This window comes from Lissotriton vulgaris, chromosome 5, assembly GCF_964263255.1.
Source record: "Lissotriton vulgaris chromosome 5, aLisVul1.2, whole genome shotgun sequence".
NCBI classification, from domain to species: domain Eukaryota; kingdom Metazoa; phylum Chordata; class Amphibia; order Caudata; family Salamandridae; genus Lissotriton; species Lissotriton vulgaris.
This window is the reverse complement of record NC_141693.1, coordinates 1,530,210,058-1,530,234,241: the sequence shown is the minus strand read 5'-3', so window position 1 is coordinate 1,530,234,241 and position 24,184 is coordinate 1,530,210,058. Positions and strand designations below refer to the sequence as shown.

General features: G+C 44.1%; 1 protein-coding gene across 2 annotated transcripts in view; it reads left to right on the top strand.

The window, feature by feature from the left end:
- Positions 1–24,184, top strand: part of LOC147712937 (cytosolic phospholipase A2 gamma-like) — a 722,719-nt gene that overhangs the window by 129,604 nt on the left and 568,931 nt on the right. For both annotated transcript variants that reach the window (XM_086923600.1, XM_086923601.1), the window contains one exon: positions 7,221–7,419. In XM_086923600.1, coding sequence (XP_086779726.1) covers positions 7,221–7,419 — 199 coding nt within the window. The remainder of the gene's footprint in view (positions 1–7,220; positions 7,420–24,184) is intronic.

The window sequence follows — 24,184 nt, the reverse complement described above, 5'->3', positions numbered from 1 at the left end:
GTGTAGCCCAGTAGAGTGAGTGTGCCACTTTATGAGGAGAGCAAAAACAACAGTTGATGGACAGAATGCAGAACAATGTCATACATTCACACCAGTACAGAGATCTGGGCCTAAATCCATCGTTTTTTTGCACTCCACACATCCCCAGTTCAGACATGGCCATATGCAAATCAGCCTTGACCCTGTGCCTCATGTGAGCATCCTGGCTGAAGACGGCTGATAGCCAGAAACCGGTCCTAGGATGCTTGATTCCGGTCCAGGAAAGACATGGCTTGGCAGTTCGGACTGGACTGTTCCCATGAGGCACAGGGTCAAGACTGATTTGCATATGGCCATGTCTGAACTGGGGTGGCTTGGTGAGCAAAATAACGATGGATTCAACCCAGATCTATGACTGGGGGTGAATGTTTTGCCATTGTGCAACATTCCGTCCATCATCTTGTGTGTTTTGCTGTTCACCCTATGTGGGAAGGGTATGCCTAGACGTGGATCCCGTGCTCACTAAGCCACTGTAGTCAAGCTATCCTGGCTGAAGATGGCTGATAGCCAGAAACCGGTCCTAGGATGCTTGATTCCGGTCCAGGAAAGACATGGCTTGGCAGTTCGGGCTGGACTGTTCCCGTGAAGCACAGGGTTAAGACTGATTTGCATATGGCCATGTCTGAACTGGGGTCGCTTGGTGAGCAAAATAACGATGGATTCAAGCCGGATCTGTGACTGAGGGTGAATGTTTTGCCATTGTGCAACATTCCGTCCATCATCTTGTGTGTTTTGCTGTTCACCCTATGTGGGAAGGTTATGCCCAGACGTGGGTCAAGACTTATTTGCATATAGCCATGTCTGAACTGGGGTGGCTTGGTGAGCAAAATAACGATGGATTCAACCCAGATCTGTGACTGGGGGTGAATGTTTTGCCATTGTGCAATATTCCGTCCATCATCTTGTGTGTTTTACTTTATGAGGAGTAGCCTAGCACCCTGCAGAGGTACCAGCCCAATCAACAGTGAGGCAGTCAGTGTCTTTTCATGAGGTTACTGTAGTGAGGCGCAGCCCTCTGCTGCCAAAGGGCTACATAGGTAGGTATGCAACACTAATGGGGACTATCAGTAGAGGTGCAGTGTGGAGGCAGTCGAGTCAAGTAAAGCCTGATCTCCCAGGCAGTGCCGCGTTCTTTGGCAGGTAAGATTTTGAGTAGTCCAGGAAGTGTATTTGTGCTGCTATATATCACAATGCAGCAGTCCAGGCATCCCCAGCATTCTAAGCAGAAGTCAACGGTAAAGCAATTAGTGCAACATCGGGAGTCTACGGTAGCCAGGTACAGCCCCGGTCACAAAAGTAGTGTGACCAGAATTTTAAAGCAAGAAACTGGGAAATGTCACAAAAATAGAAGGACTATAATTTTATTTCAAGGGAGCGCACAGAATGACAGCGCTCCTCAGGAGAGAATTACAAAATAGGCAGTAAGAACAGGGCTTTAAGTGGGGAAAAAAAACTGGTGGTGCTCTGAAAGGGGCGTGGCAAATTTCCTTAAGGAGTGTGGTCTATCCGAGTAGGGGCATGGTCTAAATCAAGATAACTAGCATTGTGTGCTTAAGAAAATCATGAAGTCGCATCCAGCAAATGATAATAAAATAGCAAAAAGGTATATTTATTAAGTATAAGCCATAAAATACCAAACACTTTAAAACATGTAAAAATTATTTTCATTACGTAGAAATCTATTGCAGGATTTCCTTGCCGTTATGGGAGGCTATGCAGGTAAACTTGTTACACAGCATTCCCCATGTTATCCTAAGGGCAAGATGGCCTTTCAATAGTAAAAAACGAAATTGGCAGGATTTCACTATCAAGACATGTTACCCACACTAGTAGCACCAAACAAAAACCGGGACGTCTGGTGACCCCACCTTTGACCTTTGAGGCCCAAAAATAGAGCCCCCTAGAGCCCCCTTTTGAGCCCCCCCCCCAAAAAAAAACGAGGGGGCTCAGACCCCCATAGATCCTCCCCCCACTTAAAGCCCTGAGTACGAACATACATAAACATAAACTCAGTAGTTTGCCTGTGAATTAAATTGCTTTCTTGGAACAACTGCTAACTATCCCAGCTTTGTAAAACATAAATCCCACCATCCCCCCTCACCCCCTGTTTTTACTCTACCCTCTCCAAAAACCAGAACATGAGCTAAATTTCTTGAAATCTGCCCGGACAGCTGGTGAAAAACGGGGACCGTCCTGGCAAAGCTGGGACGCCTGATCACCCTACACAGAAGGGCCTTGTGAGTGGTGTCCATTGTTACTTCTGCTGATCGCGGCAGGTGAGGGCATTATGCACAACAAAAGTCTAATGTGTTTTGTCCACTGTGTAAGGAGGGAAAAGCATGCAGCACCAGCAAGACTCTATAGTCTCAGGCTCACTCATGGCCCCTGTTGATCTGGAGCCTCCTCCAAGATTTCATCTCATCGGACCAGCCCGGTGAGGTCCTGGACTGCTATCTGCATCGCCCCTTCTTCCGAGATACGTTTTTGCTTTAAACAACCAGGTTGTCACACTATATATATGCTCTAGTTGAAAAAGGAAACATTAAAGCTATATTATAGTTAGGATTGCAAGGTATGCTAATAATATCTTAGCTTGCGTTAAAAGAACACCAGTACTTTGCTGAAAGAAGAAACAAGTTTTAGTTGACGGTATAGCTAGGTGTCATAAAGGTAAATACTACTGCTTGAAAACAAGGAAAACAACTCTGAAGTCAACGTGTTATAGTTTGCTGATCTAACAATGTGAACTGCAACTGCACACCCATTAAGCACTAGTTATGACCTTATATATTACATCACTCATTACACGTTAAATTACATTATTGATGACGACTGAAAACACCCTAATCATATACATTACAGAGTCGCTGAGTTTACGTGTGTCGATAGCATGGAAATGACATCAGCCTGGAGACAAGGGTAATTGTGCATTTTAAAAGTTATATGCTGCACAGTTTAGAAATTACTAAAGTTTGGGGTGATAGAAGTACTTTACATTAAACAAAAGACAGGTTTAGCGCATGTGGGTTGTGGAGGTTTATTTGAAAGTAGGTCGTGGCTTAAAGCTGAAGGCTGTTCGAAAAGATCTGTGAAAAAAAGGCCAGCTCTGCTGTTGACAATAAAGTGTCCATCTTGAACGCTTTTAATACAATGGACACATTCTACAACTTGTCTATATTTGTTTCCAGTAGGTCACAGCCGTAATCGCCAACCATTGCTACATATTGAAAGGAATTATTGGAAAGAATGCCCTAAACCTGCCACCTCCAATGGTGAACCTATTTAGTGATAAAGTATCTGGTTACTGTATCACAGTGTGGATGTCTTGCATACCCCAAAGCTATTTCGCGGTCACAAATATAGAAAGCTTTTGGATCACAAAACCTCAGCCTGAGACCTTTTCTTTCAAAAGTTTAATTGTAATGCCTTCAACTGTAGGCTACCTAAACTACCCAGTCACAAACAATATAAACACTTTTACTACCTCTCATTTTTCTAGCCTTAGCATCTCACACAAGCAGTTTTCCCATCACAAAACATATTTCTGCTACATCTCAGCCAGGGTTAATTTTCCTTCCTTGATGGGATCAATCTGAATTTTCCTCCTTTTGCAAAAGTAGGATAACAACTTAGTGCTGAAAATGTCATTAGTGGTGAACCCATGTACATCCCGAATGCACTGCCTACTCCATTAGTGGGTGCATGGTTGGCAACTCTTGTTTATTTTGTGTGCTTAGGTTTGCTACATGAATGTGTTCTGTTTGACACAGAAAGCCATTAGTAACCACTGGAGGCTTGGCAACCCTTGATCCTTGGATACACTCAGTCAGGAAATTCCTCTTAGATTAGTTCCTGAATTAAAAGGAACACTCAAAGGATAGATCTGTTCCCCACATCCCCTGCCCAGCATGGTAATGGTCCTGCAGTGTTTGCCTGAGAATAGTTTGCAGCTAACCCAATTACCTCAAAGCTCAACATACTCTTACACTCTAATGTACACTCAACTAATCAATCAAGGAAAGGTAGGTCGTGCAAGTCCTTCTAAATCTATTCCTTTAAGTATTTCTAGGGCATACAAAATCAACTTCCCATCAAGGACTCCAAACAAGTGGCTTTCCTAATGCTTAGCTAATGCATCGGTGCTCCCTGCATACACATTTACACACCCATGTAGAGGTACTGGGTCTAAACTGAGCCCACTGTCTCTTGCAGAACCTTGTTCCCCGAGTGGGGTTAAGGAGTTTGATGCTATTAAAAAGACTGTGAGACTCCTGTACAGTTACCCCCTGTCTATGATGGCAGTCTTCCATATGTTTGCTCTGCCTTTTTTCCTGGGCTGCTGCAAATGTATAACTTGGCACATCGTTATTGAGGTTGGTAGTAATCCAGAGGATGACCGGTCCTAAATGCACTGAGCAGTTGATGAGGAATAATTGGCTTCATCTCTAAACGTCAAAGACTGAGGTTTCTTTTGCCTACAAGGGGCACAAACATTTTTGCATGTTGTGGGTCCACTGCTCTACCCTTGGATAAAGTCAATCATTTTGGAGTCTGTAGTGAGATTACTTTCTCTCTGTACACTGTTACCTCTGCTACACAGAATTGAAATGCCTCTGGTCCCCTTTAAACTTGTCAACATTGGCTTAAACTTGATTGACATAATGAAAGTTCCCATAAGGCCATAGGATATGGTGCAGAAATACACCCCAGGCATGATAAATTAAATGCCTTCTGTTGACCGCATCACACATTGGGCCATCCATTACAGTGCCAGTTAAAACATGGTCTATGCTGTGTGGCTGGACAACAGCAGCTTGGACCTTGCTGTGCAGCCTTTGAAAATCACACAGAGGCACCTTTTTTTACAAGTGGGAAAATCTGATTTAAATATTAGATAAATCACCCCTAAAACACCTTGCAGTGCAAATAACATTTGAGAGTGGAAGATGTGTTAATTTCGATATGGCATATTACCTCAGTAGCCCAAAAAAGAATTGCACTTATCAGGCTGAAACCGGTACATCGGAAATGTCAAAGTAAACATTAAACACTTTGATCTATAACCTTGGACTCGTATCAGGCTGAAACCGGTACATCGGAAACGTCAAAGTAAACATTATACACTTTGATCTATAACTTTGGACTCGTATCAGGCTGAAACCGGTACATCGGAAACGTCAAAGTAAACATTATACACTTTGATCTATAACTTTGGACTCGTATCAGGCTGAAACCGGTACATCGGAAACGTCAAAGTAAACATTAAACACTTTGATCTATAACCTTGGACTCGTATCAGGCTGAAACCGGTACATCGGAAACGTCAAAGTAAACATTATACACTTTGATCTATAACTTTGGACTCGTATCAGGCTGAAACCGGTACATCTTAAACGTCAAAGTAAACATTATACACTTTGATCTATAACTTTGGACTCGTATCAGGCTGAAACCGGTACATCGGAAATGTCAAAGTAAACATTATACACTTTGATCTATAACTTTGGACTCGTATCAGGCTGAAACCGGTACATTGGAAACGTCAAAGTAAACATTATACACTTTGATCTATAACTTTGGACTCGTATCAGGCTGAAACCGGTACATCGGAAACGTCAAAGTAAACATTATACACTTTGATCTATAACTTTGGACTCGTATCAGGCTGAAACCGGTACATCGGAAACGTCAAAGTAAACATTATACACTTTGATCTATAACTTTGGACTCGTATCAGGCTGAAACCGGTACATCGGAAATGTCAAAGTAAACATTATACACTTTGATCTATAACTTTGGACTCGTATCAGGCTGAAACCGGTACATCGGAAACGTCAAAGTAAACATTATACACTTTGATCTATAACTTTGGACTCGTATCAGGCTGAAACCGGTACATCGGAAACGTCAAAGTAAACATTATACACTTTGATCTATAACCTTTGACTCGTACCAGGTATAGGCTGCCTTTAAAGACTTATTTTATATGTTTTTAGAAATTCAATCTACCAGGAAAGTCAAGATTGTTATAAAATATATTTCAAATGTAATTTTTTTAAAGTTACCTTTATCCAGCCTGAAGCAGCAAAAGGCTAATTTGCATTAGCTCTTCGGGAACTCCTCGGCTGTACCTGACGTGAATGAGGTTCTAAAGAGGTGACACAACTGCTTTCAGAGCAGAGACAATGGCCTGGGTGTGGGTAGTGTTTTTCTTCCGCTTGCCAAAAGACCAGTTAGGATGAAAAAAAGGAACTTCATTAACTTGAGAGGGCGTTTGCTCTTTCACAAGTAAATGGAAGAGAAGACCTGGAGGAAGTAGCCTTTTTCACCCTGGGCAGGTTAGCATCAAACCTGGTGGTAGGAAAGCTACCCCAAGAATTGGTTTACATGGGCATAGGAGAGGAGACTGCTCATTATCCTGGTCACACCTCAGTGTTGGAATACAGGCATTGCACAAGGGAGAATGGGCTTCTCTATCTTGGCTATTCAAGGGAGGAGCACTGTAGGATTTTAGGACTAAGGCCAAGAGGAACTGCTGAAAAAGTGAGTAGTGTTGTCCCTGGAACCTTTACCTCTCGTCGGTTAGTGAGGAGGCCGGAGTCTCCGCAACCCACTAGCTTGTGCCAACCATGAAGTTAGCACTCTCCTTAGAACACTTACTGGACCTGAAGAAAATCGGAAGAGGACTGGACCTGCTTTCTATGACCTGGGTGGATCCCTGAAGGAATAGACCTGCTCTGTATTCTACCAGGACAAAGGCATAGACTCCATTGTTCTGTTGGATGACTTCAAATTGAACTAAGTCCTGGTCCACCAGGTCTATAGATTATTAATGGTGCGTTGTGCTTTTTGGAGCTACTTGTATTTAAATCCTTAAACATTCTTATCTGTGGTTCCCCTTATTGCATTTTTGTCTTTGCAATGTCATTCTGTTTTACATTTAAATATATATGTCTAACTCATTTTGTGATTTTTAATTTTTAGTGTTTTCACTTTATTACTTTTTAGGTACTGCATAAATACTTGCGTCTTAGCTACCAGGCAGTTGTGGTTGGTTTAATTTAGTGAAAATAAGTGTTATTATTCCCTGAGGTGGGCAGTTGACCACCCCAAATATTAATCTGCCTTAATTTAGTTTAGGTTTAAGACCTAATTACTCATTCAACATTTTATTTATGCAGGTGCATGTCTTTAATATATGAAGACATATATTGGTCCAAAAATATAGAGGATCATGAAAATAAGCTGAAAGAGTACTGCACCAAGCCACCCCAAAACCCAATGAGCATATGGGAGAGACTTAAGAATACATTTGAAGATGAAGTATATTCCCTGACTTCCCTTTGGAGTTACGTGGTTGGCAAACATATGATAAAACAAGTAAGTGAATCATGTTCTTTTTATTATCTTAGTACCTCCTTTAGAGGAGGGTGCATACAGCAAATATATGAAAAAAACTAATTGTCTCAACAACACACCACCATATTGCACCACCTCAGGGAATGCTCAATGTGCGAACAACCATGTGCAAACCGGGATGTGAATTTGAGATGCCACTTCTGTGTTAGTATATGGCACCACAAATTGCCCTTTTACCCAGATCGAAACCAATCTTCATATTTGATATTAATAAGACATGTGACATTTTATGTCCACCGCGCCCTCCATCCCAATAGAAATTGGTTACAAAGCCAGGGAGGACCTGTAGAGGACAGCATGGCTCCATCCTCGTAATTGTATTCACAACAGGAAGACATGTTTTTAGAGCAGCTTGTGCTCATCAATGAAATTGCTGCTGCTTTTTCCTGTTTTAAAAAAGAGATCTGGTGGCAGTGGGTCCGAACCACTGCCATATTCTCCCAAGGATGCTTAACATAATTCACAAAAAGGAAGCTGTAGCAGAGTCCCCTTTGAAAATCACTACTCCAGTTGTTTGCTGCACTAAGTGTGGTCTCTATTCTTTAATACATGATTTTGCTATTCTTAAAATATGGGGGAGGGGCGTTTTATGCCCACTCCTATTTCCAATTCAAAGAGGGACATAAAAGCCCTATTTGCAATTTTGCAAATTGGAGGGTTTGCGACCGTAATATAGCTTTAGACAGTAGGCCCTGAAAGTGTGGGAGACACCCTTAATCCTTAATGCATTTCTATTTCCTGTGTAGTTTCTCTTGGATGGGCCACCCAATCTAGGCTGCCCTACTGCTACCATTTCCTATAGTGTCCTTTCAACTCAAGACTGCACTTTTGATTGATTTGGGGATTGAAAGTTCTTTCTTTTGGGGATCATGTTCAATTTGGGCAATACAGTTGTCTTGAAAGGATGACGGTGCAAAGATGTTTGCAGAAATGTGAGATACATGGGAAAGAAACTGTGCTTGAAGACATGAAGTGAACAAATATTAGAGAGGTGGCAAGAGTGCATAAGAGAAGGGATTGAGAGAGAGTGAGATAGACGAGTCGGAGGGGACCTGCAGGGGAGGGGCAAGTGGTGGACTAGTGTATAGCGCAAGGAGGTACAGGAAGGTAGCCTGTATGAGAGGGGGCAGTGGAATTGTGAGATGATAGGGGTAGTGGGAAGGAGAGATGAGAAGGACAGTGGGTAGGTGGGGGTGAGCTAGAGTTGGTGGAAGTGTGAGGTTGAAATGTGTTGTATTGGAATTATTTGTTGTGGAAATGTGTGGTGTGCAGTTGGGGCTGTGGTTTTGTGCAGTGGAAATATATTGTATGTTTTGGAATTATGTGATTAGTTACTAAATGGTATTAACTGTAGTGGAATTGTGAGGAGTGAGATTGTGTGTTATGGAGTTAATTATGTAGAATGGCACTGTGTGTTGTATAGTGGCATGTTGTGGATTTGAATTGTGTAGTGCTGTTACTTTTTGTGGCATGATGTGGAAATTTGTGGTGTGGATTGGAGGTATGTGGTGTGTTGTGGAATTATGTTGTGTAGTTTAAATATGTTGTTTTGTATTGAATTATGTGGTGTGTATTGGAAATTTGTAGAGTTGAATTGTGTGGCGTGAAACTGTGTGGCAGTCCGTAAAATCATGCTTATTTGAATTGTTTCATGTGCAGTGCATTTATGTGGATTGCTGGTATGTTGTATAGAATGCATTTATGTGGGGTGTTTCATGTTGTATTGAGTTGAGTGTAATTATGTGGAGTTTAATTATGTGGCACTGAGTGGTATTATGTGCATGGCAATTTTGTTGTGTAGTGCAGAATTGTGTGGCATTGAATTGTGTGGTGTTGTGTGGAATTATGTGGGATGGTTTGGAGTGGTATTATGTAGCACTGGGTGGACTAGTATTATAATGTGTAGAATTATGTGGCATGTTACGAAGTTGAATTTCTTTGTGGAGTGGAATTATGTGTTTTTAAATTTAGTAGAGACTTGTAGAGTGTAAATATCTGGTGTGAAATGTAGGTAAGAGTGTAATTGTGTAGTGAAAATATCTGGAGTTGAATTGTGTTGTGTGGAGTGTAATTTTGTAGGATAGTGGTATTATGTGAAGTGGAATTTTGTGGCATGGTGTGGAGTTGAATTGAGTGGAGTTTATTTGATTGTTTGTAATTATATGGCATGGAGTGGAATGATGGAAAAAGGAAGTGTTTATAGTTGAATTTTTGCGGATTCCAGACAGATTCACCCTTCATAGTCATTTCCTTTGTCTTACAAACTGGCCAACTTGAAAACCCTTGGAACAGGCCTAAGCCACTGTTTAGCGATATACAGATAGACATCTGCATCTCCAGCTACCAGGGAGGTCCTTGGCCGCTGTGCATTTATTTATTTGTTAGCATTAAAATGAGAACTGTATTTTTGTATGAGCGGTGGGCTCTGCCACCGTTTTAAAAGATGAATTTCTGATTAAGTTGTCTGAAGGTACTTAATATAAAGCAGGCAGAATGTGCCTTTTAATTATATACCCCCAGTGCAAAACTGGATGCTCACTCCTGCTAACATGTGCCAAGCGGGTTTGATTCCAGCATAGGTTCAGAGCTGCCTGCCAGCAATATTATTTTATTTATTTATTTTCGAGATTTTTATTGCGCATACAAATACCCGAAGGTGTCTCGGCGCATATGGAAGCTAATTACGATCAGACAGCAACTCTACTGGTTAAACAGCCATGTTTTTAAGAGCCTACGGAAGCTCATCAAATTGGGGGCAGTTTTAATCGCCAATGGCAGTGAGTTCCACAGTTTGGGTGTAGCCACCAGAAAGCGCCTGCTCCCCTTGTAACCGTTCTTGTACGAGGCACTGGAAGAGAGCAGATGTTGGCGGATCTAAGCTGCCTCTTGGGGGTATACAGCTGAAACGCTTCTGTCAAAAATTTAGGTCCGACGCCATGTGCTGCCTTATAGGCAATACAGAGGGCCTTGAATTTAATTTGGCTCTCTACTTTTAGCCAATGCAAATGACGAATGGCGGGAGTGGTGGACTGGCGACGGGGGATATCAAGAAGAATCCTTGCCGCCGCATTCTGTATCGACTGAAGCTTTGATAGGACGTGTTTTTGAGTATTTAGAAAGAGGGCATTCCCGTAATAAATTTTTGAAAATACTAAGGTGGAAACTAGGGTCTTCCCCGCTGAGGTAGGGAGGTAAGGCAGTCATTTTTTGATTTTCTTTAAAATAAAGAACGCAGCTGACACAAACTTGTTGACATGAAGGCTGAATGACAACTTGCTATCAAAAATAACTCCCAGGTTTCTAACCTTTTCTACCGGGACAGGTGGAGAACCCAGCTGGACAGGCCACCAGATGGAGGACCATTCCGGGGAGAGCTTACCGAAGGTCATAATCTCGGTTTTGTCCGAGTTGAGCCTCAAACAATTGGAGGCCATCCAAGTGCTAACAGCAAGCATGGCCTTTTGGAAGTTAGTTGCCACCACTGGGCCGTCCTTGTGGATTGCCAGGACCAGTTGGGTGTCATCTGCGTAGGATGTCAGTCGCAGCCCATGGGCCTTTATTACCCTCGCTAAGTCCGCTACATAGATATTAAATAGCGTTGGACTTAGCGAGGAGCCCTGTGGGACTCCACAAGGGAGTGCAGAGACAGGAGAGTAGAAATCACCCAACTTCACTGTCTGGGTACGGTTGGCCAGGAAAGATGAAATGAGATCCCTGGCCATGCCGTTTATCCCCAGGGCTGCGACACGGTCGACCAAAATAGCATGGTCGACCGTGTCAAAGGCCGCAGACAGATCCAAGAGAATCAGGACGGCCACACCTCCCTGATCCATGATGGCTCTAATCTCATCTGAGGCCTTTATTAACGCGGTCTCGGTTCCATGCCCTTTCCTGAAACCAAACTGCGTTTCGTCGAGAAGTTGGTGAGTATCGACGAACTCCGACAGTTGTTTGTTCATCAAGGATTCGCATATTTTGGCAGGAAAGGGGAGACACGCAATTGGTCTATAGCTAGCCACAGCTGTGGGGTCCAGGGAGGGTTTTTTCAAGAGGGGTTTAATCACCGCCTTCTTCCAAGAGGTTGGATATTGACCGGTTTGGAATGCGGTGTTGCAAATTTCCATAAGTGGTCGCGAGATCACTTCGCTAAGATTAGCCATCACAGAGGGAGGGCAAGGGTCCAAGGGGGAGCCAGACTTAATAGAGAGAATAAGCTTGCTGATGTGGTCTTGCGTAGTGGAGGCAAAGAAGGGGAGAAGATCGTGATCGTGTTGAGGTGTTAATTCTTCCCTAATGCAAACTCTGGGTCGGGTCCTTATATCCCCTTCAAAGGATGAGTATTTGTCTGCCACCTTAGTAATAAAAAAGGTGGACAGAGCATTACAAAAAGTCTGAGAGGGTTCAACCCCGGAACCTGTGGAAGGAGTGGACAACGTGGTGACAACTGAGAACAGTTCTCTAGCAGAGTTCTTGGCATTCTCTATTTGGGCCGAGAAGAAGGTGCTTTTTCGAGCTATGATTGCCTTTTTATATATTGTGAGGGCGTCCTTATAGGATTGCTTGGCTATGGGGCAATAAAATTTCCTCCAACACCTTTCCAGGTTCCTGCAATGTTGTCGATGGAGCCTTAGATCCTCGGTATACCAAGCCGCCGACTGAGTTGTTCGGTTAGGTCTCGTGAGCTTCTCTGGGGCCACTTGGTCAGCAGCATTCCGAATCCAGTCTTGGAAATCGGAGGCTGATAGAGCAGGGTTACCTCTTCCCGTAGGACAGGATAGTGTGAGAAGGTCTAACATCTGAGGGATATCCGCATTCTTCCAGGCACGAGTCCCTGTCCTGATTCGTGGCCTGGGGGGGGGGAGGATTAGCAGTCCGGGTGAGTATCCCAAAGATAATAGCCCTATGATCGGACCACATAAGGGGAAGAGTGTCCAATACAGAGATATCAGGATTGTTGGTGAACAAACCATCTAATGTATGTCCCGCCTGATGTGTAGCTCCCTTTACCAGTTGATGAAGTGAAGTCCTAGAGTCAAGAGGTCATCAGTAAGTTGAGTTGTTTCGTGATTATCCTGCTCTTCCAAATAGAAATTGAAATCTCCCAATATCATGTATTCCATTGAGCTTATGATATGGTCATTGAAATCCGAAAGAGTGGAGAGAAAGGAACTTCGAGGACGAAGAGGGCGGTATAACAGGATTCCTTTAAGGGCTTGTTTATGATTTATGCTGATAGCAACAGTGGCAGCTTCACAATTGGTGGAGTGTATAGGATCAAGTGTGGTACGATACTGGTTCTTGTAAATAATGGCGAGTCCACCACCTCTTCCTATGAGTCTATCATGCCTGGCTACACTATAGCCTTTAGGGGTTGCATTGCAGAAGTCCGGTCCTGAGCCGGCATCTCCCCAGGTTTCGGTAGCGAAAAGAAAATCAAGGTCATATGTGAGAATAAACTCGCTGATCAGAAGGCTATGGGATGGAAGGGAGCGTGTGTTGATAAGCGCAGCTCGGTAACCATGAAAGGAACTGATATCCATGTCATGAGACAGAGTGTTATTAAAGGTATCCGAGGCTAAGGAGCCTGGCAGACGAGATTGCGAAAGCTGGTACCCACAGCCGGGGCAAAGGGGGGGAATGGTGTCCATAACAGTAGCCAGAGAAAAAGTGGCTCGTATCAAAGCAATTCTTCTTCTTGGAAACACAGTTCTTAGCAACAAGGTAACCCACACGGGAGCTACACGACGTCGAGGCAAAGTTAATCCAAAGGTTCGGCGTCGACCGCGAGGAGCGCTACGTCGAGCCCGGAGTCACACGGACCCCCAACAACACAGTACCTTGGAAAATGAAGCACACGATGATCAGCGGCGTCCAGCAATCCGGCGTCGCGTCTTCGGTGTCGATCAGGTCTCAGCAGTCGTCGATGTCGATGATTCTGTTGCAAGTGTGAGCAGCGCTCACGGCGTCGAGATGGCACGAGGGCGATGCAATCAGCAGCGGTGCAGACACGAGGTCCCTTGGAGCTGGAGCCGAACTCACTACTCACTGGCGTTGCTGCTGGCGTCGATCGGGCCCGGCGGCCGGCGTCAAGGAAGCGGGACACTGGAGCCGTACTCACTATGTCGAGCTGGATTCGGCGACGTCCGTCGGCGTCGAGATGGCTGGTTCTTTCAGAGGTGCTGGATTCACAGGTTCCAGCAAATAGCACTTTAAGCAGATGAAGTCCTTTAGCCCTGTGACTTCAGCAGGAGACTGGCACTCTTCCAGTCCTTGGAGATTTTCTTAGCAAGCGTGAGAGTACACACACAGTTCCTCTCTCCTGGTTCCTTGGCAAAAATAAAGAAGCACTGCAGGATTCCCCCCAGCAAACAGCACACTGGCAGAAGGGGTAGGCAAGTCCTTATATCAGCAGGCCTCGGCATTATGCACTGTAAACAAATGTGCCACCTGGTGATATAAGGAAAGAGAAGACTTTGCTCTGCCCTGACCTGGGGGGCACATAGCTAATATGAATTACTGTTCTGAGTAGTGCTTAAGCAAAACCATATGCAAGCGTAGCGATAATTTTCCAATATTCATATCGGCTGCATAACAGTCTAAAGTTCCCTCTTGGACCAGGTCACACACTGCTTTGCAGCAGGCATGCTAAGTCACCATGTTATCAGTAGTGAAAATGAATTACTTATCGCCTTACCTGTATATATTTTTAATCATTGACACATTCAACAAGATACTCTTCATAAATTTAGCTTGCTCTCGTTCTCAAACTGTGTGCTTTGTGCTTGCCACCTCTGGCTAGTTTTGACGGCGCACTATGGTGCAGTGACTCACAGATGGGGAAGCACTGCAGGGGGGTGGTAGTGCTAATCAGTTGCACCATGTTCTGGTCGCATGCCCTACAATTCCGTTGGTGGAGTGTAGGGATCCTAAAAGGGTATAATGTTTATTTTGTTGCTGTAATTTGGAAACCAAAGAAAGAAAGCTGTATGAAAAATGTAGAGTTGCGCTAGAGTGCAGTTTCAGCAAAGAAATCAGAATTTACCAAATGTAGATGCGATGCTGAAGCTTTTTGGCAACAAGCGTATGTCATTCAAAAGCTTAAAGATAGGCCACATCATGTGCACAATGCTTGTTCTGATTGGGACAAAGTGGGGCCGTCCAAACATTTTCATAATGATGTTTTTCTACATTACATTTTGCCGTGCAGCACAAATACCCCAAAAATTATATATTTACTCTCATTGATCTACATCTATGTTTGGTGTAAATCTGTAAGAGGATAAACAATTGTGGGTGGGTGGTGACTGCATGTTCAACCTCTTGGGATCATAACGATGTAAAGACGTTTTTGTCAAAAATAAGATTTGACCTCAGGAAAAGGTCATAGAGGCACGAAATAAGAAGATGAAGGAGCCGGGACTCAAAAATATAGTGGTGAATAAGCATGGGCAAATTTTGAGATTCTGGCGTTCGCGAATTTGCGTATTTGTGAACTTGCAATCCGCAAAATCCGCGAACTCTCGCAAATTTCCGGATTTTTTTTTGTGTTCGCAAGGGTTTCTGCCAGTTCGCGAGGGTTTTGTGCCAGTTACTTGTCGGCTCGCAACGGTCGCAACTTTGTTGTTTCTACGTCTGGTTCATCAACACAGGTTCACAGCACCCTCTGTTTCACCACTGCCACCCTCTGATTCACCCATGCCACCCTCTGGTACATCACTGCCACCCACTGATTCATCACTGTAGATTATGGGGGGGAAAAGCAAGCACACCTGCCCTGCTTCAACTGACATGAATTAATATCTGGTTCATCACTGTAGATTATGGGGGGGGGGAAAGCAAGCACACCTGCCCTACTTCAACTGACATGAATTAATTTGGGGTTGATTAATGTGTCACTGAATATAAATTTCCTGTCTGGCACCTGCTTCCTTATCTGTAATTTTCTTTCTGTTGCAGTGCAATTTTTTTTCCCAGGACCTTTGTGGCCTACTTGTAGTTATTCTATGAGCCTGCTGTGAGGGTCAAAGCAGGGTCATAGAATAGTTGCAAATAGGCAACTGAACTCTGGAGGGGCCCCTCAGGAAGCACTACAGGGAATGGTTACTAATGATGAGTTTGAACTTTTGCTCCTGCTGAGTGCTTTCAGTTATGCAAAACTCGTTTTTCTGCAGAACAGCAACTGAAATGCCCCAAACAAACGTAGGCAACTGAACTCTGGAGGGGCCCCTCAGGAAGCACTACAGGGAATGGTTACTAATGATGAGTTGGAACTTTTGCACCTGCTGAGTGCTTTCAGTTTTGCAAAACTCATTTTCCTGCAGAAAAGCAACTGTAATGCCCCAAACAAACTTACTTGTGAAAGTTGATTTCTAATCCAAAAGTGATCCAAAGAAAGTCAAAAAGCCCTCAAATCCAAAAAAGTGCAGGCAAATGTCAACTTGTTCAGAATTGCAAATTTTGTAATTTCGCGAGTGCGAGATTGTTGCTGCCCGCCGCATCTACATGCTCGCAATTGCGAACTCTCGCGATGCGTCGCCAAACTCCAGCGGGATCCGGCAGCAAGATCCAAAATGGCGCAGCACTCGCAAAATATCTCAAAAAAAAATGCAAACGCCGAATGACGGTAAGTGAACGCCGCACGCCGCAATATTGTATCACCTAGCAAAAAAATCTGCTGCGTACGAATTTGCGGATTTTCAGTAAATTTGTGAGAGTTCGCGGATTGCGAATTTACCCAAAATCCGCGAGCGGAACGGATTTTCTGCCCATGCTCAGTGGTGAAGCTTGTGCTTCAGAGACTAGGGAGCACATTAGGAGTGCGGATTTTCTGCATCCTCCGGGCCTGCGGAAGCCACCGCCGGCCCGGAGAATGCGGAAAAACCGCAGCGGACCCACCAAAGACCCACCGCCATATTAGGATGGCTGGTGGGTCCTGTTTTCAGTCCGCAGCTTTTCCGCCGTGGTTGGCTTACAACCGCGGCGGAAAAGCCCTAATATGGTGGCGGTGTCTCTCAGACACCGCCAGCCATATTAGGATGCCCAAAAAAATAAGCTTTTCCGTGGCGGGTTTTCCGCCGTGGAAAAGCATACGGACTGCGGGGGCCCATTGCGGGCCCCCTGGGTGAAGGGGGGGGTGCACATGGGGGGTACCCATGGTACCCCCCTGCATTTGCATGCAGAAATCGGCAGGCACCGCATGGTGCCTGCCGCTTTCTGCATACAAATGCATTGCATGCATTTTTAACATTGCGGCGGGTGCTGCTTGAAGCGGTACCCGCCGCAATGTTAAAAATAGAGGATGTGACCGCCATGGTGGCGGTCACATCGTAATTGCACAGGAGGTTCCCTCCTATTCAGTGATCGTGGACGGACTCAAGTCCGTCCGCGATCATAATGGGCCCCTAAATGAGCCTTCTGTGTTGAGAAGGTGCTCTGCGGATGGAGGTAACAAGCGTGATAGAGGCAGGGGCAGAGATTGAGTAGAAGAGTAGGGTCAAGTCTAAGAAATGCCCAGAGATTTGAATGATGCCTTCAGGCTTCGAGGGAGTAATGCAAACATTGAACAAAGTCAAGAATGCAGGCATGGTTAGCAGGTAACAGGACATCATGGGAAACATAGTCCCACCGGCTCCAGAGGCTTTTACTCAATTTGAACAGCAGGAAATAAGTAACAAGAAAAAGACAATAAATTTAAAAGTTAAACAAGGCAATCCTTTAAACATGTTTGGGGAAGCTCAAAGTAATGGGTGCTTTGTAGTGCACCACTGAAGAAAATGAGTGACGGGAGACAGAAGCACAATTGTGGGAATTCTATGAAAATGAAAATAAGCAGGTGGGGCTCGAGGTTTCATTAATAGCCCTGGATGATGCCCCGCTTTACACTCCAACCCAACCGAGAAGTGGCTTGGCGCCCATACTTGCGTCCATAGCTGCTTCTTGTGCCCCGAGATGCTTCGATGTTAGTTTGTTCACCCAGAAGGAGGAGGAGTAAGAAGAATTTGTGGTGAAGTCCTTACACACATGATAAATGCAACTAGTGCACTAATAAAAACTCGGACAAGGCGAGATTCTGTGTGCCGATGGATGACCGCCAAAGTGACAACAAAAACTAAATTAAAACAACATTGTCCGCACAGCCGTGAAAGTGACGCAGCCGCAACAGTAAAAGTGATCTCGAGCGATGCGCTTAATGAGCCATGACGGAAAGCCAGATGGCGACTGTGTGCATAACCACAAGCATAACCGCAAGCTTTAGGCCACGAGCAAAAGCGTGTGGTCTGATTTTTAAAGCCCACTTACTAAATCTCTCGCCAGAACAATCTATGCGCTGGCTCAGGCGAGACCTAAAAAGGTTCATTTAGTTCTTTGGGTGTGTTAAATTAAAGGGGAGTAAATGTTGCATCGTGAAAATCTGCAGAGTAATGACAAATTCCACCTCTATTTAAACAAGAGAATCGGAAAAAGACAAGCCTACAATAACTTCACAGATCATGTAATCCCAAAAGAGGCACATAGAGGGTTTCCTTGATAATTATTATCCTTTCGTAATGATGGCTGTCATGTAAATATTGGACAGACTCTGGGGCATTGTTTCAGTATTTTGCTAAACAGCCCTAAAGTTCGATCTTCACTTAAGGAGTATCTCTGTATAACCAACTCTGTGTTCTTGAATCAAATCTAACATTTCTGAAACTTAAGCTTAACATGGTTCAGTACTACTGAATGTCAAAATCAGACAAAACATTAAACAGAGGTATCCTTCTTGGAACAAACTCCATTACAAAGAGCGTATATTTTCATTCGATAGACCATCTGCACTTGGTGACGCGGCAGAAGGGAGTTACATTAAAACACTCTAGAAGCTTTTAAGGCTGTTTAATCCAAAATATTAACAACTCTTCACCTGACGCCTATGTCTAATTTTTCAGCTTACCATGAACTAGCTATCTTTTTGGCATTCGATAACGACGTTTATGTACATTGTTTCTGTAAAAATAATAAAAAGATAAGGGTCAGCAAATGTGTTTCTTTACTTGGTTCTTTGCCTTCCGCAACTTAACTTCCCCCCTTTTTGAAGAGGATTTTGTTAATAGCTTACTGGCTCTGAATTCCCCTTTCTACGTGAATTTGCTTACATTCTTCCCTTAACTTAACCCACATCTGAACCTTGTGGTCTGTGTGGAATATTGTAACTTGCAGCTCCTTAAATATATTATTCTCATTTTATTCTTTCTAGCAGCAAGTGATATCGGACTGAATAGCCGTAAGTGTCATACAGTGCTAGATTAGAACCATATTAAAAAGTATGCGTGAAATAGAAAACATCTAAATATGCTTGAATATTGCATTTCTAACTTTCAAAATTATTATGGGACTTATGAGCCACTCACCAAGCATTCACATGGGAGACGACATATAGCAGTCCTCCTACTTAATCTCAGAGCAATTAATGAACAACCAGATATAATGAACTACAAAATCAACATTTTCTTTGCAAGGCCATGCTATGGAATAGGATCTTCTGGAACATCACTTTCATATTTCTTCCTACTACGTGCACAGAACTGAGACTACCCTGTGTCATTTCACCCACTGTTCATGTGGCATGTACTGAATTATTATCTTTGTTATGTGGTAGAGGTGGAACACTGATTATTAGTAGGGGTAAGTACGGACCTACCACTAGCAAAAAGGCTACCAAGTATAGGTCCAGACAAGGTTTCAAAACATTAGTCCCTGGCTCAACCCTTGGCAACTGGCTGTAAGTAGGCAAGCTTAACTCAGTAGAACGGTATGTAAAGCATTTCAATACAGAAGAAAAAAGTTTATCCCTTCTGTGCATGATAAATCTAGATGCACCAAATATATGTCTACATCAATAATAAATAATTATTGCTTTGTCTCCTTGTTAAACAATTCCACACATTGTTATTGTTATCACCAACATTTGTCAAGCTGGATTTGATTGAGGTTCTCCATCTTGGTTTAGAAATCTTTAAGTCTTGAGCTCTGGAGCTTTTCAGTTGGTCGAAGCAGAAATCCTGCCCGTGTCGGGGTTGACATTATTCGACTTGACTCTCTTCGTCATGTCTGTCCACTTCTGGGGAATTTTCCAAAAGTTGTTCCAAACTGCTCCAAACTCCTGGAACATCTTCATGAAATTACTCTTGAGGGATCAATGTGTTCAAAAACCAAAACCAAGGGTCTAGAAACTCTGAGATGGTGCTTGGAAGTTTAGACCACAATTTCCATGCACCTGGCCAAATTCTTAAAAGCCCACTGACGCACTCCGGCCTGGGTACTTCTTGTGTGAGATGGTTCAGGGTAGCTCTGTTAACGTGTTGAATTCAGGGTGTACACTCTTTGATCCGTTTTGAAGAAGGCAAAGTCCCCAGGGCTTTAGTTCCAAATGTGTAACAGGAGCAGTCCTTCAGGGAGCAATCCTATGTGACTTAAGGGGTCCAGCAGGGCTGTTCTTCTGTAGCTTAAAGCAGCGAATTGAAAATCAGAACTAAACTTTAAACTGAGTTGGTATGCAGCTTTCAAGTATTTATTCAATGATTTGGGGCAACAAGCGGGGAGTTCCCCTGTCCAATGGGGTGCAAGGTGCCCTCCGGAACCATGATAGCGTCCTCCAACATTTGGCACATTTTTGGGCCTAGAAACAACTACACTTTTAAATTCAAGATGGTTATGTTCTCTCCTTTGGTCTTCTCCAAATGAAACCGAATAAAGTAAATAATGAATGACTAAACCATCCCACTGGAGTGGCTGATTTCCATTAACACCCGCTTCTCAGCTCTCCTGACCTTTTGCTAATAATATTCCTGGGCCTGCAATCTGGCTGGGGGTACAGGGAGAGAGAGGGTAGGCCTGGCTTTCCTTCCTGTCATTCTCTCTCTTTGAAGACCAGTGGCTGCATGTAAATGTGACAGCAGGAAGCACACTAGTGCACACTTCAGTGTTGACAATCTACTGGCCCCCTAAATTCCCCTGCCCTATGATATACTAGTGACTTATAGGTAGTTTATATCCCTCTTGCTCTATTACATACTTGGGACTTACAGTGTCTGTCATTGCAAATTGTAATTATTCCCAATTATCGTATACCTATTTCATCAGAGCACTGCCCTGGGCCTGATTAGCGGAGCCCATGGCACAGTCATAGTTAGTTACCACCAGCATCAGAATAAATGGGGGTGACCAAGCAATAAGGATGATTTTCTCACGTAGCCCACTCCAAAATGAAATGAGATCGTAACTGACGTAGACACTGTTAGTCCTCATCAGCAAAGTGGAAAAACTGAGAAAGGCCATCCGCATTGGCATTGGCACTTCCAGTTCTGTGTTCCACTGTGAAGTCCATTCCTTGTAGAAAAACGGACCCCACCAATAGATTTGAATTCTCCCTCCTCATTTACATGATCAATCTGAGAGGTCTGTGGTCAGTTTGAACACAGAAGTGAGTACCAAACAGGTGTGGTCTTGGCTTCTTGAAAGATCAAACCACAGGAAATGCTTCCCTCTCAGTGGCACTCCACCTTTGTTCTCTAGGTAGAAGTTGCCTGCTAATGAAGGCAACTATTTGATCAAGGCCTTCCTCATTTACCTTTGCCAACACTGATTTAATGCCTTGTTCTGAAGCATCTGTCAGAACCAAAAATTCCTTTGTGTAACCAGGAGCCAAAAACAGTGGTGTTGAACACATAGCCTCTTCAAGAATGTCAAAGGCCTTCCGGCAGTCTAGGTTAACATGACTTTCATTGACCTCTTTCTAGAAGTGGATTCTGTCAGGGGAGCCACAATGGTTCCATAGTTCTTAACAAACCTTCTAGAAAACCAAGATATGCTCTGACCAGTGTCTGGGTGATAGGAGTTGTCCATTCCAATACCGTTTGCATTATGGCCTGGAGAGGTTGTACATGGTCCCTCACCTACAAGGTGACCCAGGTACACAAATAAACTCTGCCCTATTTGGCAGAAACCAGCCTTAATAGCCAGGCCTGCCTGCTATAGGACCTAACAAACCTCCTGCAGGTGACATCCCAGGTGGAATTATACACAGCTATATCATCCAGATAAGCTGCACTGAATTGCTCCTGCCCAGACTGAAACTTGTTCACCAACCTTTGGGAAGTGGCAGTGGCATTCTTTAATCGAAAGGGCATTGCTTTAAACTTGTAATGTCCCTCTGGGGTGGAGAAAGCTGACCTGTCCTTTGCTCCTTCACTGTGGGCAATCTGCCAGTAGCATGAAGTAAAATTAAATGTACTCAGATACTTAGCAGCCCCTGACCTCTCTATAAACTTATCAGCTTTAAGTATAAGATGAGCATCAGTCCTTGTGGCTGCATTCAGTCCTCTGTAGACCACACAGAACCTTTATTTGTCCTGGGGATTCATGTTGGGTACCAGCACCACTGGACTGGCCCATGGACTGTCAGAGGGCTCAATTACCGTCAATTCAAAAATGTGTGCGTCCTCAGCCTTTATGCTGGCTCTGACCTGGTCAGCCAACCTCTGCTGCTTGCTCTCGACAGGTAGGCTGGGATCAGACTGCAAACTGCTCCAGCACCTGATTGCAGTCTCTGTGCTGTTGCAATTTGGGGGTGAGTACCACTCCCTCCACTTACCCATTATGCACATTGTTCAAGAGGAGATCGTGCACTGGCTCCATCTCCTCTTCTCCTCCTTCTTCTGTGACCATCAACATTGTCATATCTGCCCTGTCTTGATGGAGTTTCAACTTGTTTACATGCAGGACCCAATGGGTGTTCCTGAGGTTGTTTAAATCTACCAGGTAGGTTACCTCGCCTTTCTCCCTAGAACTGTCCACCTGTCCTGCAGGACCCTAAGAGCCACAGGCAATTGTCCTGGAGCATACTCAGTCAGGGTAGGCTTTTGCTCATGCCATTGCTTCATCTGTAAGGGTGGGTGAAGAATTCAGCTCTGCCAGAGGAGTTCACTGAGTTTTGCCAACTGTGTATGGAGCACAGAAAAAACTCTGCAAAGTGACACAAGCAGAGTTGTTTTCTCTTTAACAGCTCACCAACATTATTTTGGCTAGCCGGTCACGAGAAAAAATCACTCACTGGACTGCCTATTGGTGAGATTTTTCAATATGTTCAGTGTGACAGGTCATAACTGCTCGCATTGATAAATCTGCTGCCTCATTGAGAAAGCTGCTTCTGGGGTCGAATGTTTACTCGAGTGGCACAAAGCAGGAGCATCTTCTGGATTGCCGTTTCCTCTGATTTTACAAAAATACTACAAACGGTTCTGACGGATGGCACAATTTCCCAGCATGACATAATTAACCTGCATATTAATTATGTCATGCTGAGAAATTGTGCTATCTTCCAAACCCATTTGCAGTATTTTTGTTCAATGCCTAGGTTCTGAGGGACACAGGGTTACCCCATAATTATTAATGTGCTGATTTTACAGCATGGGACAAACTCCCGGCACAATAAATCAGTGAAAGCAACATGAATTAACAGATGTTGCCACTGGCAGGAATCCATGGAGAAAGGCAGAGTTGTTCCGCCACTTCAAGGAGTTCCACAAAGTGAAACTCTGCAAACTCTACTCAGTCCTATTCATGGCCTCCTGATTGGCCTCTAGTTTTCTGCTAGCCTTGTACATGTACTCTGCCATGTGAGATTGAAGGTCTAGCATATAATCCAAAACATTTTCATAGGCTGCTTTGAGAGGATTTTCTGACAACTTTCTCACCAGGCACAATGGAACCCCAACAGGGTGCCCAAACAACTTAAGGGGACTAACGCCAACCCCTTTTTGCGGGTCCTCCCTTTAGGCAGACAGTAGGCTTGGGATGAGAATATCCCATCTCCTCCTGAATATGTCAGACAAACCATTCATCAGGCCCTCAAGGGTCTTATTGAACCTTTCCACCAGACCATTTTCCTGGGGGTGATATGGGGTTGTGAACTTGCAGGTAACACCACACTCTTCCCACATCACCTTCAGATAACTGTACATTACATTTGTGCCCCTATCTGAAACAACTTCTTTTGTGAAACCCACTCTGGCGATCACACCAAGTAGGCCCCTAGCCACTATATGTTCAGGGACTGTTTTGAGAGGTATAGCCTGGTGGCATGGTCCACTACTACCAATATTTATCTGCTCCCTAATGCTGGGGGTGGGTCTAGGGAACCAAACATGCTTACCCCACCCTCTCAAATGGTGTCCCAAACAATGGCAGTGGTATCAAAGGTGTCTTTGGCTTGCCCCCTATCTTGCCACTGGCCAGACAGGTTGCACAGAAGATGCACATCTTTTTCACTTTGTCAGCAGTGTGGGGCCAATAGAAATGGTTAACCAACTGGACCCAAGTCTTAGTCTGACCCAAATGACTTGCCAAGGAAATACCATGACATAAAGTCAGGAGGAACTAGCTGTACTTCTGGGGACCACTAACCTCTTGTTACCCCCTTTTTTCAGGTCTTTAGCCTCAGTGTAGAGAACACCATCCTCCCAGTAAACTTTGTGGAGTGACTGATATCACCCGTCTCTTGCCTGAAGGCTGTCAAGTCAAGTCAAGTCAAGTCAGAGAATTTATATAGCGCACTACATACCCAGAGGGTCTCAAGGCGCTTAAGGAGGGGTAGGGAATCACTTGTCAAATATCCACGTTTTAAGTTGCTTTCTGAATGCTAGGTGGTTCTGGGTAAGGCGAAGGTAGGTGGGAAGTGAGTTCCAGG